This window comes from Onychostoma macrolepis, chromosome 03 (assembly GCF_012432095.1).
Source record: "Onychostoma macrolepis isolate SWU-2019 chromosome 03, ASM1243209v1, whole genome shotgun sequence".
Lineage (NCBI taxonomy): Eukaryota > Metazoa > Chordata > Actinopteri > Cypriniformes > Cyprinidae > Onychostoma > Onychostoma macrolepis.
Window position 1 is genome coordinate 29,270,045 of NC_081157.1, and position 14,721 is coordinate 29,284,765.

Sequence of the window (14,721 nt, forward strand, 5' to 3'; positions counted from 1 at the left end):
GTCAGGCTGGACAAACAGCATGTCTATGTTATATTAATGAGCCCAGTCTCTATTGGTTTACCCAGAACTTTACCTAAAGGGGGTCTAGCCTCCGTATCCTGCTGGCTGAGGTTATACACGCTCTTGGCCTTTGCTATTTTGTTGCTTTAAAGGTCACAGACTTGGGAGAATGGGCCGCAGGATGGAGTCTGTTTTTTTATGCCCATTAAAGCCATCAGTCATCCCACTTCACATTTTGCCCTGATGGATTTCTCATATTCATTTCATGGACATTTGAGTTTGGTAGGTAAAGTTTTTGTAAAGGATAGAGGAAAGTGCCTCTATAATTTGCCTCTCTGTTCTCTTTTCATGCTCAGTTGGAGACTAAGCTGCGGAGGAACTTCATTGCTTTAAGATCATCCCAGTATTCCTGAGTGAGCCCTCCACTGGTCTAGTTTTTGTAGATATCCCAAATTACAGTTTAAAAATGGTTATGGTAAAAAATATATATACATATATATGATGATGATGAAGAGAAATATGAGGAGGGGTGTTGATGATGGTCATGATCTTTAACTAGTCCCACTGGATTTATACCGTAACTGTGAGTTTGACTTAAAGTGGCAAGAATACGTTTGTGGGCCCTTTAAAATGTCTAGATTGTTGCATTGACGCTCATAAAATGTTTCCACATTGATATTCCATAAAATCTTCATCAAACGCAAAATTATAGAAAAATAATATGACCTAATTAATAACATACAGAGTTTTTCTTTTTCTTTTTTAAAGAAAACATTGAGTGATCATTGACAAGACAGGATGGTAAAAAGGTAAAAATGTAAGTGAAATTCTGTGCTTCTCCAAATGCCAATTGGAGTCAATTAGGGAGATGAGATTAGAAGTGTGGGTTGCGCATGTGCCCTGCCTTTTAAATAAAGTCACGCAAATCCTGGTTACTGACAAATCTGTCCTTCTCGAGGAAGGTTTGTTAGTGTAAACAAGGCTTTCACAAGACCTTAAAAAAACACATTCAAATAAATTGGATGAAAAAGGTTATGAAAACATTGCTAAAGACTCATTTGTGTTATTTGTTTAGGCAGATAGTGTTTGTCTGTAATTGTGAGTTAAATTAAGGTCAGACTGCATTTTATGAGTAATCGATTCAGAAATGCTGATATTTTCACAAACTTATTCTTGACACTCACTCTAAATTCCCAATGGTGAGATTAGTTGGTTTTGGTGATTGTGATTTTGACATTTGAAAATTGCAGGAATTCAGATTCACTTAGTCAAAATCCAAAATCATATAAGTTTAGTAATGTCACCTGTACACGGTTATTATTCCAGTGAAAAGAGAATACTGTTTATATTTATATATTTTTTATTGTATTTAGATTAGGGAACACATATTCACTATCAACTAAGAGTTTTCCCTCAATAAACTTCTAATTTGCTGCTTATTAGTAAGATAGTTGTTAAGTTTAGGTAGTAGGATTAAGGAATCTACAGTATGGTCATGCAGAATAAGGCATTAATATGTGCTTTATAAATACTAATAAACAGCCAATATGCTAGTCATATGCATGCTTATAAGCAACTAGTTAATCGTGAAGAGCGAATAGTGTTCCCTAATCTAAAGTGATACCATTTTTCGATAATTGTTATTTAGCATTTCTGGTATCACTTTAGAGTAACACTTTAGTTTTAGGTGTCCTTCTTACACATTACATGTTCTGACTATTATAATAACAATAAATTATGTAAAATTACATGAAATTAACCCCAAGACAAACACTAATCCTACCTAACCATATAGTAAGTACATGTAGTTAATTAATATTACTCAGTACTTAAATGTATAATTACACTGTAACAAGGACACCTTAAAGGGATACTCCACCTCAAAATGAAAATTTTGTCATTAATCACTTACTCCCATGTTGTTCCAAACCCGTAAAAGCTTCGTCCTTCTTCAGAACACAATTTAAGATATTTTGGATGAAAACCGGGAGGCTTGTGACTGTCCCATTGACTGCATAGTAAATTGCACTGTCAAGGTCCATAAAAGTATGATAAGCAAAGAAAAGAAAACAACGACTTTATTCAACAATTTGTCTCCTCTGGTTCAGCGTAGCGCTATTTTGGAGAATATCCGCTGGACGCAAGCAGCGTACACTCTTGTGTCAGCCGCATACTGGATGCACTGTTTTCATTCAAATCAAAGCGTAAACAAACGTAGAAGACATATCCTTGTGGCATGGCTGATATTCTCCAAAATGGCGCTATGCTGAACCAGAGGAGATGAATTGTTGAATAACAATTTAAAATAAAGTGTAACCCACTTTAGTATAGAGACCAATTCTCACAAATAACTAGGTGCTTATTGGCATGCCTATTATTAACATATTGGCTGTTTATTAGTACTTATAAAGCATATATTCTGTGATACCAAATTCTACATCCCTAATCTTACCAAAAACCTAAACTTAACTACCTTACTAACTATTAATAAGCAGCAAATTAGGAGTTTATTGAGGCAAAAGTCATAGTTAATGGTTTGTTGATGGCGAGAATCGGACCTTAAAATAAAATGTGACCGCATTTCTATATATTCATTTTCTAAATTGCTTGTGCACTATTTTTTTTCCACTTCTTTTGACTCATTCTTCCTGTTTGTATGGTAAGCATCTGTTCAGAGGGACTCAGGATGCATATCAAACGCTGTTCCAACCCAAACTATGGTCATGTCACTGCATAGCACCATTACTGATGTGAGAGGCTCTGGCCACATCCAGACAGGTTTCTCAGTCCAACCAATTTCACATCCATCCAATAGCTTATGCCAAGTAGCTCTCAACACATGGCTGTCCGTGCTCCTCCTCAGGCACCCCTGAAAACAAAGTGAATATCTGTAACCTTGCCTGCCAGCAGCCACTAATGGCATATGCAGAGCGAGAGTCATTAATATGTGTGGATGGACATGCAGAACAGACCAATGAGAGGGCAAAATTTTGTGGGAAGGGAGGCGGTAATGCTTGGCATAATGTTTGAGTTTAGGATATAAATGTGCATTGTTGGTAAACCGCTGTTAATTCCAAACGCAAACCCAGCCGGCACTGAATAACAATTCCATATAATCCCTCCCTCAGGTCTCATTCAGATTCAGACAAAACAACTGTTAACACTGGCTACTCTGTAACTCTGTCCTGTTGTCAAGATTTCACTCTAACTGGCTCTCTGAAATGGATCAAAAGTGGATTTATTCAAGCACAATCATTTGAAGGTTATGAAATTTTATGCCTTTTATGACTCTGTTTAATTCATAACTGTATGAACCTATATCAAAAACCCAGCAAATTCTCAGATTAATACTTTGCTTCATGGTTTGTGTGCCTTTTTACTAGTCGGTGGGTCCTTGTTTACCTTGTGTAAATGACTCAACATACTGTGCAAAATACATTGCTGTTATACAAGCTGTACATTGACAGAGAATGTGTGAGTGGAAAGTGTCCGCACAACTGAGATAACGTGGGTGAGAAACAAGTGTGGATATTGCCACATTTGTTGCTTGCGTTGTCATTGAAAATACAAAAAACAGCCATGCCACACTTATAGTTTCTATACGCTTCTTCATTAGTTTCAGGGTGGTTGACACGAATTGAAGCTTGTACGGGAAGACTCTAAATGACCTCAGACCATCTCAGATACCCACAGTTTGTTTGTGCTTTGTGAATGCAGTGCCCTCTGGGATCACTTTATTTTCACTTTTATGTAATTCCAAAAATAAATTTGGCTGTTACAGTTTTCTATACAAAACGAATGCAGTGCAGCTGCACTGGGAGAGTTTGTGAACAGAATTTATCCTCCAGCTATTACCATGTATAGAACAAGGACAACTGAAGCCATGTGATTCACAACTAGTCGACACAGAGCCAAAACGGTTAGTGGCAGAAATAAGGCGTTGGTTCAACTGCACATAAATATTTTTCAGATCTGAACTTCAGGATTAACTGCGTAATTTCAGAATTGTGTAGGTGACAAAATATGATATGAAAATATGTATGACAATGTTGATGATATCCAGTGTACCTACACATCAGATTAAAGTAATTCACACTACCACTCAAAAGTTAAAAAGGTATTATAAGATTATTTTAAAGAGACACTTTTATTTAGCAAGGATGCATTAAACACAAAAAGTGCCAATAAAGACTTTTTTAAAGTTCTATCATGACAACTTAATTTTAGCATGGTAATGGATATGTGGTTTGCTATTTGGTCTTGGCGAAATAGATCTGCTACTCTGCTGCTGCTGTTGGTTATTGTTGTTGTTATAGATTATTGCTGCTGCTTCTGCAATTATGCAGATACGCTGCTGTAAGTATTGAAGACATACTGCTGCTGAACAGCATATATAATGACTCGTAGAAAGATCTGTACAGGTGGAGGGTTTCAGTGGAACTCTGAAAGCACGCTGCAAACTGCTCTAGTGAATGCTAACCAGCAGATGCAACATGAACCAATCAGCTTGTGTTGAGTAGTTAATGCTGTGAATATCATCAGTTTGTGTTAAGAACAGCCATCAGCCTGCACCATCTATAGTTTCATGACAGACCTTGGCATTTACAAAAGATTTCTACTTCAAATAATCACGATTCTTTTGAACGTTCTATTCATAAAATAAATAAATAAATAGTCCTGAAAAAATGTATCACTGTTTCCACAAAAATATTAAGCAGCACAACTAATAATAAGAAATGTTTTTTGGAGCAGTAAATCAGCAATGTTTTCTGAAGGATCATGTGACATTTGAAGACTGGTGTAATGGCTGCTGGAAATTCAGCTGTGCCATAACAATATATTATATATTAAAATAGAAAACACATATTTTAATTGTAATGATATGTCACAATATTGCTATTTTACTGTATTATTATTTATTTTTTATTTTTTTTAAAATCAAAATAATGCATTGGTCAGCATAAAATTATTTTTTCAAAAACATAAAAAAAATCTTAAAAACCCCAAATGTTTGAAAGGTAGTGTAAGTCTGCGTATTGCTAAATAGCAAGCATTGGTTCACTCATTTAATATTCACTGCTCAGTGTACAGTAAGTGTCACTTAAAGCAAAGAGTAAGTGAATGAAAATGCCAGTATTCAGTGCAGTTCCAGGCAATATCACAATCTATGATGCATCATATGTTAGATTAGCATTTTGTCCTGAATGACGAAAAACAGCTTGGAATCTTAAAGGGTTAGTTCACCCCAAAATGAAAATTCTGTCATTAATTACTCAACCTCATGTTGTATTTATACAGATAAATAGAAATGGTTTCATGCGATTTTTTTATTTATTTTTATTTCACATTTTTGTGCTCTTCAGACTACAAACATCTAAACAGATTTGAATCTAGCACACCAAGACAGATTTCTGCTGCTTGTCTAAAACACCCCTAGTGTGCTATGTTACAAACAGGAAACTAAGTACAAAGGTTCACTGAGTAATGAAAAGACAACCCTTGTGGCATGTCTTTTTTGTTTTTAAAAATACTAAACCATACATTCTATGCTAAAAGTTCGTCAGTGCACATCTGTCTTGTCCCGTGATTAATCTTCTCAATGTCTGACTTCAAATAACGTAGACACTAGCTCGCAGGTCTGAAAAAGACAAACCAAACAGAGAAAGGTCATCTGACTAAGAAGATGACCTCTGACCTTTAAGTGTCATTGATGGATCCGATTGATCGGTGCTGTGGCCTCCGTTACCTTGAGCTGTCATTCTGATCTCCATCCACCATAGAATATATCCACCTGCCGAGGTTCCTGCTCTGCACCTGTCCGTGACACTGAGGGCTCTCGTGTCAGCAGCTGCCATTCTGGGCAGCAGGATATCTGTTTGCACAGCCCAGATGAAAGCAGGTAGCGGCACGGGCCGAGGATTAAACCACCTAGAAAGCAGTGTGGCATGATGAAGCTGTCTATCAGCCCGTCACCTGCCTGTCCTGTCACTGTCCAATCAGTCGCCAAAGAAAAATATGGGCCGTGAGCAGGTGAGGCGGGTGCATGGTACTCGTGAGCACACTTTTTCCCACCTAGGAGTAGAAGTGCTGAGCTTCAGCAAATAATAGGAGCTCTCAAGGGGAAGGCTTATGTGTTTTTTATTTTTTGAAAATTTCCAATTACATTACCCTGCTGACTATCAATACACTATTTTACAGTGGCCCGGTTGCCTTTCACACACCTAAGAATGCGAACACCAGGAAAATAAATTCACAATCTCTTTGTAATGGGGTTGCATGGGAAAATTTCTTCACTGGTATATACTAGAATTTAGATTTTTAACCACACGAGGAGCCTAATTTGATTGCAGTGTGGCAGGGAAGTGGCAGTTAAAAGAATGTTGGCTTCGGTTCACTGGCATAAATTAAAATTAGGGCTGACTACCAATAAAACAAAACAAAACAAAATGGAATAAAATTACCTGCATCATGCTTTCTGATTAATTAACCACCTATATCAATATTTGCAATATTTTGTGGCAGACAGCTAAACTGTTGATTAAACAAACAGTGGCTTTAGAAGTCAATATCTTATATGTATTTGCATGTCATTGAAAATTAGTCCACAGCAATACATTTGTCAGTTGACTGACAAGATCTGCATTCAAATGGTTACAATGGTCCAAAAAAATATATATATATATATATATATATATATATATATTATAAAGTTTATGTACAAGTAAATACAATTTTGAATGTTACATTTTAGCATTTTCCCAATTTTTATTTGTACATGCAAATGATGAAAATTATCTTTCTCATTCTGATGAAACTGGTAATATCTATCAACACAAATCACTTCAGTGTTTCATAGTTTGTCATGAATGTAATTTTTTCAGTGACAGACACAGAGAATATTGCAAGTTTGAAATCTCAAGGGGGACATGTGGGTGCACTTGTCATGTGTACACACGTATTTCTATAAATAACCACATCGCCTGTTTCCTTGTCCAACTCTTGCATGTCACTCACTAGCCACTGTGATGATATTATCAACTCTTGTGAACAACAACAGTATGTGGGAAAATATGATTTATGTTGTATTTGTCACAGATTCAGAGCGCTATAAAATTATGTCTGAGATCATAAATGAAAATTATTTCATTTTGCTTTCTAGAATTGAGAATAAATAATTAAATAAATGAAAACTAAAATAATGAAAGAAAAATGAAATATAAATAAATAAAAATAATAGTTACATATTATATTATCAAAACAACAATTTCAGTGAAAAAAACTAGCTGATTTGGCATCTCATTATTTAGCTTTAATGACAGCGGCAATCAAGCTGCATGAAGTCCACAAATTTGTGTAAAATCTTTTCCAGCATGATTTGAGATGGTTCAAAGAGCATGTTGAGCTTCAGTGGAAAAAGAACAATCAGTGCAAAGTGACATGGTCAGTGTTACAATCCTGATTACCGACATATAAATATTTCTTCTTCATTCTGTCATTTTTCTTTAACATGAACTTTTGTTTCATAAAACTATTTATGCAGGTTTAAATGGGATTTTAAATAGAGCCCATTATAATCAGTGATGTTATCAACACTGGAAGCAGTGCGGCGTGACATGACAAAACCCGACAATAAACTTATGCCTCATTCTATTATGAAGTACTGTCACAAAATACAGATGATTTGCAACGGTTGCTTTGTCATGTCCGGTGTAGACACGGTGTCAGAATTTAGTTGAGTGACAATGATTAAAATAGATTTAATAAGATGCATCAAATGTTGTTTGTGGTTTACACCATAGCGTGATCTTACACAAAGATAAAATCCCATCTTTGATCCACTGCCTTCCATAGAGAGCTTTATGAACCATGTCCATCTATGCACTTGAGAAATGCTTCTTTCCTCTTCAGTGAAAGCCTCCTTGCATAATTCACTTGTGTAAAATTGGCGCGCTCCCTCTCTGCCAGTCATCGTGGCTTTCGCAGGGCAAGTAGCAACTGAAGTTATGGCTTACAGTGGGTCAATCACAGAGGGCAATTAGAATGAGTTTTTAGTGCAGTGGAAATCACTGTAAAGAATTCAATATTGTGCAAGTCTTTACTCATAATTCCTCCATGAAGAGGCTTTTAGGAGCTTTCACCAGCTTCAAGGAGACACAGTGCAATAATGAATGATTTTCATTTTGTGCTGCCATTGTTGTGTTCTTTTCTAGTTTTATTCATATTAGATGGATAATGTAATGCATTACTTGACATTGCGGTGATACCAATAGAGGACAACACGTTTTTTAGTTACTGGACAATATATTGTTCCTTTACTGTAAAATTAAAGTGAAATAAGGACAATTTATAACACTCAGGTTATTGCAAAATACATACTCGCACATACACACACACACACACACACACACACACACACACACAAAACACACACAGGAACTGTCTTTATGTCCATGGTTAGAAGGAGTAGTGCAATGGAAAGAAAGGCCTTTGCTTTCAAACCAGTTCCCATCCTCTCTTAACTCAGAAAAGGATTTGCGATACAGCCAACATTGCTTAGAGCTGTCTCAATGTGGTTTCAAAGCCTGCCAGGGATGACTGTGAACTGAAGCTCCCTCTTGTCTCTGCCACCCCAGGGAACATACCTTCTCTCTGTGAGGGCAGTGTCTTTCAAAGAAATACTATTCCCGTGTGATTTCCTTCTGCTTCATAGCTGAGTATTTCATTTAAAAATAAATGAACATCAAGAAAAAGCTTGCATAAAACTTTGGAGGCAAAACAACTTGTGTAGTATAGAATCACCCGTAGTATTATTTTTGTAATGAAATTGTTTTGTGTTTAGTAATTGATCAGGTGATTTTTTTTTCTTTTTGGCCCAAATCATGTATATCCTTAAATATCAGATGCAGTTCTTCCAAACTATGCAATATGGATGCATTTGAATTTGATAAACTGGTCTCAAGAGGTACTGGTTGTTTTCACAGTGTAATTGATCTATTTCATCCCCCAAGTATTGGTTCTGCTCATTTTGATGGTCTCAGAGTTAATGGAGGGGGAAAAGGGACACTTTTGTTTTCTTTTATCTGTCAGGTGGAAATTGGCCAATGGTTTCCGATAATAGCAATATGTCACAGGAACTGAAGGGAAGGAAAATTGTGTGCAAAATAAATTGATGGTCAGCTAACAAAGTTATTTTTTTACCTTCCACAGGTCCATTTGAGTAATACGTCAGGGAAATAAATACAATGAAACGATATGAATTATTCCTTTGAGCTTGCACACATACATTGCAGACCTCTTGCATGGTATGAACCATGTCATCGCTGTCGCATGTTGAACTGTATTTCGAATATTGCTTTTCTAATTTAAAGACTTTGTGAGCGTCAGTCAATGCTTCCTTTTTTTCTTCTTTTCTTATCCAGGGTGCACCTCTGGGCCTATAAATGAGACTAAAATGGTGGAAGAGAAGAAAAGACAAGAGGATGAAAGCCATCAACAATGCTCTACCCTTGGGAAATAAGCACAGGCCATTTTGAATTGGTGAAACACTAAGACCCAGCTCTTGCACTCCACTAGTGTGAAAACTTCTCCATTGGAGACTCAACCTGTAAATGCATAAGCTATGGTCAGCGGGTTTAATAAGAGGCTGACATATCAGTGCAGTAACCTTCAACTCATGTGAAATAATTCTCTGGACCAGAGACTGGACATTTTGTCCCTTGGCTAAAGGGAAAGGGTTTATTACCCTACTTAAATACTGTGAGGCTCCATCCAGCCTAGTTCAAACTCAAGTGGTACCCCAAGCTGCTACCAACTGGCATCACTCATGGCTTCCAGGAGGGCATCAGGAGCTAGTATTGGAGGCATGGTTAAGAGTGCCTTCTTCTGGTCTTTGGCCATAGTCTATCTGACTCACATAGGTGGAGTGAGGGGGGATTGTTGGCTCATAGAGGGTGAAAAGGGCTTTGTATGGCTGGCCATTTGCAGCCAAAACCAGCCACCCTATGAGGCCATCCCTCTGCATATCAACAGCACCATAGTGGACCTTCGATTGAATGAGAACAAGATCAAGAGCATCCACTACTCTGCCCTTAGCCGCTTTACCAACCTCACATACCTGAATCTGACCAAGAATGAGATTAATTACATTGAGGATGGGGCTTTTTCAGCCCAGTTCAACTTGCAGGTTCTCCAGTTGGGTTTCAATAAGTTGCGTAACTTAACCGAAGGGATTCTCAGGGGTTTGGGGAAGCTGCAGTACCTCTACCTCCAGGCCAACCTGATTGAGACTGTGACACCCAATGCCTTCTGGGAGTGCCCAAACATAGAAAACATTGACCTTTCCATGAACCGCCTCCAGGTGCTGGATGGGTCCACCTTCACCAGCCTGACTAAGCTGACCACCTGTGAACTCTACACCAACCCTTTCAATTGCTCCTGTGAGCTTTTGGGGTTCGTCAAGTGGCTCTCGGTCTTTCCCAACAGGACAAGTGAACGGATGGTGTGCGATTCTCCCGCAGGAGTCTCGGGCTACAGTCTCCTAAGCCAGAATCCGAACAATCCCACATACCGGAATGCTCTGCATATGCTGTCCACTGTGTGCACGGAGGACTATGTGACTCCGTACATCCCTGTGCCTACCGAGACCACCACTTACCCTCCAGACTCGACGCCTTGTGGGCTGGAAGACTGTCCTTCAGGGACTGAACCGGAGGAAATCAGCATCAGTCCCACATACATAGACTTAGATGTGAAACCAATCATGAAACTCAAGCAAGTGTCTCACACCAATGCAGTAATCACTGTTCAGATCCCTTACCCCTACAAGAAGATGTACATCCTTGTCCTGTACAACAACAGCTTCTTCACAGATATACAGAATCTGAAACGGCAGAAGGAGGACATTGAACTGAAAAACCTGAAACCCCACACCGATTACACCTACTGTGTGGCTTCCATAAGGAACTCGTTGCGTTTCAATCATACTTGTCTGACACTATCCACTGGGTCTAGGAATGGAAAAGAGCGAGTAACTAGTAATGCAACAGCCACTCACTACATAATGACTATCTTAGGATGTCTTTTCAGTATGGTAATTGTTTTAGGGATTGTGTATTACTGCTTGCGAAAAAAGAGACAACAAGATGAAAAGCACAAAAAGGCAGGCAGCTTAAAGAAGAACATAATTGAGCTTAAATATGGCGGTGAGCTGGAGGGAGGGACGATATCCAGGATGTCTCAAAAGCAAATGATGGCTGGAGAGAGCATGACCCGCATGCCCTATCTACCTTCCGGCAGTGAAATGGAGCAATACAAACTGCAAGACATCAGCGATACTCCGAAAATGGCCAAAGGGAATTACATGGAAGTGAGAACAGGGGAGCACCCAGATCGAAGAGAATGTGAGATGTCCATGCCTGGCAACAGCCAAGGCTCAGTTGCCGAGATCTCGACAATCGCGAAGGAGGTGGACAAGGTCAACCAGATTATTAACAATTGCATAGATGCTCTGAAATCAGAGTCCACCTCCTTCCAAGGGGTGAAATCTGGTGCTGTGTCAACAGCTGAACCTCAGTTGGTACTGATCTCAGAGCAGCCTCAGAGCAAGTCTGGCTTCCTGTCACCTGTCTACAAGGACAGCTACCACCACTCTTTACAAAGACATCACGCTTCAGATGCCTCTCCAAAGCGTCCAAGTACAGCTACTGGTGGTCCAATGCGGAGTCCAAGGCCTTATCGTTCGGAGGCGTCCTACAAGTCAGAGTCGAAGTATATAGAGAAGACTTCACCCACAGGGGAAACTATCCTGACCATCACGCCTGCCGCTGCGATACTAAGGGCAGAGGCAGAGAAGATCCGACAGTATAGTGAGCATCGGCACTCCTACCCCGACACCCACCAAATCGAAGAGTTGGAAGAACCGGATAGTCGGAAAACCTCCATTTTGGAGCCCCTGACACGGCCTCGTGCCAGAGACTTGGCTTACTCGCAGCTCTCTCCCCAGTACCACAATCTCAGTTACTCGTCTAGTCCTGAGTACTACTGCAAACCGTCGCACAGCATCTGGGAGCGCTTTAAACTCCATCGCAAGCGACACAAAGATGAGGAGTACATGGCTGCAGGCCACGCTCTGAGGAAAAAAGTGCAGTTTGCTAAGGATGAAGACCTGCACGACATTCTAGATTACTGGAAGGGAGTGTCAGCTCAACATAAATCTTAATCTACTCAAGTGTTTGTCTGTGTCTTTTTTATTTTTGATGGACCACAATGAACAGGACCAGAATGAATCCTTAATCTAGTGAAATCACATTCTAATGGATAAATATTACACTACAGTGAATTTCAACTTAGGGAAAAAGGTTTGTGTACCAAAATTAAAAGATGTTACTTAAAGCAACAAGAGGAGAATATATTGCAAATATAAAATATATATATGTTGAAATGGATTTTTAGTATTTGATTACCGCATGGCCAAGTCCTGTGACAGTGGATTTGCTGTTGTGTACTGTGAGACTAAAAAGAATCCAACAGTGACAGACATCTTCTGAAATCTTAGTATTTCTTCTGCAGGACCACTGTAATTTATGGACCATTTTTCTCCCGATATTTGAGTTTGTTCTAAATACAAATGAACTATGTACAGATACTGTTTCTATATTTGCAACGTTTGCTGTTTAAAAAATGGAGAAAAAAAATCTATAATGTGTATGATTCAGGTTTAGACCATGGATTTCGGAGTTAGCTCCTGTGATATTATCTGTCCTTAAATGAATGTTTACCGTCCTGATGGATAAACATTGCACTGGTCAATGAAATGGCATATTTTCCTTTAGGCCACAGTTTACGCTACCCTGCTTTGCCAATTTTCTGTTTAATCCATGCCACTGATCAGACCGCACAATATTACACAAAGGCTGATATGATGTTACATTTGTGTATCATAACCACAAGGTGAATCGGTTTGGTTGGGATGGTGTAGATAAAACATCTGCATACATGATTGCAGTGTCAAAGTGGAAGAAAAATGGAAAAGTAGAACATTTTAATACACATTTATGTCTGATTTGTTTACCAGTAAAGCACTCCACAAAACATGCACTTCTGCTTTGACCTTACAATGCCTAATAGTAGTGAAGGGTTATCTGATCGTGAACCAAAGTGCTTGGGTGGCAGCTCATCACACATTTTTCTGCAGATGTTTCCACCAATCTCGAGCCAACAGCCCTATGGATGAATGTATTACATACATAAAGCAGCCTTTTCAGCTGCCGTTTCTTTGCAATTTTTGTTGTTGTTGTTTTTTACAACCACATAATCCCCATTTTTCATGTTGTATGCTGAGTTTTGATATTCATACTTCTTTTCAGTTTCGTGCATTTGGCATTTCTGTCAACAATATTTAATCAATCAGAAGAAAAAAAAAATGTTTATAAACCTAAGGTTATTGTTTTAGGCTTTTCTACTGTTCGGCGGGTAAAAATGCTTTTGTAAATGTTGAATGCCACTGCACGGACCCTGTGATGATCACTGCTGATCTGAAAGGTGAGACATGAGTAAGAAAGACTAAATTACCCAGCTGAACTGTTGCCACTGGATTTGTACATCAGCTATTTAGAGAAATACAGGAAGCTACTGGGTTGTCCAATTTCTTTTTTTATTTAAACCGCCTTAATCTTCTGGAAATATCTGTATAACTGTATTTTTTCTTTTTTCTTTAAGTGTTGATGTTTTTGAAAAGTCTTCATCTGTTGTCATTTTTTAAAAAGACAATACATTTCAGTAGATTTCAACAGCTGTCAGGTTTATAGGTAATCTAGCAAGTAACCTACATGTTTTTATATTGCATAGTGTAGCACTCCTGTATCTCATTCAACTTAGAAATGTTGGGAAATATGTGAACGGAGAGCATCAGATACAAACAAGAGCACAATGAGTGTTATTTTGTATTTCTTAAAACTATGTTACCTGCTTTCAGACAAAGTACTGTGAAATAAAGGAAAGGGTGCACCCATATTGTCATGATCCTTATGAACAGTTCTCTGGAGTCCTCTGCTTTACAAAATATTCACAAAAAATGAATAAGTGTTTACAAGGAGTGTCACTTAATTTGAAAACATAATTATGTGGTACAATGACCATATTTCAATATTTGCTGAGAAATCCCTTTAAAGGATTATTCAAAGACATTGTATTGTAGGATGACCATACATCCTCTTTTCCCAGACATGTCCAAGCAGGGGTTTCTAATTTGCCTAAAATGTCTGGGTTTTGGCTTTGTTTTCCCACTGTTTTCATACTTGCTGAAGGTAATGACTAAAAAGTAGTTATAGATGATCAAAAAAGGTGAGATCTTCAAAGAACACTCAAAGCAATGCAAATACCTGTACAGGTCTGAGAGAAAGAGGATGTATGGGCACCCTATATTATTGTGGCAAATGAAAACATTGAAAAGATGTTACAAGCCACTGGCTTAAAGTACAGACCACAGTGAAACACAATTTATCACACCAGAGCATTCACACAAAATATTATGTGCCAAATATTATCACCCTATGTCACGTATGATTAATTTATCTACTGACTAGAGGAAATGATACTACATAACAAACTTTAAAGATCTTCATGACAATAAAATATCATGTTCAACAGCCCTAACTCTGACTTTTAAATGCCCTGAAATGTGCTAGTTTTCACTAACTATTTGTAGTAGCAGCATTTGCACTT

At 38.3% G+C, this 14,721-nt stretch overlaps 1 protein-coding gene across 5 annotated transcripts in view; it reads left to right on the forward strand.

Moving 5' to 3' along the window:
- Positions 1–14,117, forward strand: part of elfn1a (extracellular leucine-rich repeat and fibronectin type III domain containing 1a) — a 156,284-nt gene extending 142,167 nt beyond the window's left edge. For all 5 annotated transcript variants that reach the window (XM_058769808.1, XM_058769811.1, XM_058769807.1 and 2 more), the window contains one exon: positions 9,420–14,117. In XM_058769808.1, the coding sequence (XP_058625791.1) occupies positions 9,824–12,217 (2,394 nt within the window). In that variant the 5' untranslated portion in view covers positions 9,420–9,823 and the 3' untranslated portion in view covers positions 12,218–14,117. The remainder of the gene's footprint in view (positions 1–9,419) is intronic.
- Positions 14,118–14,721: the final 604 nt, after the last annotated feature.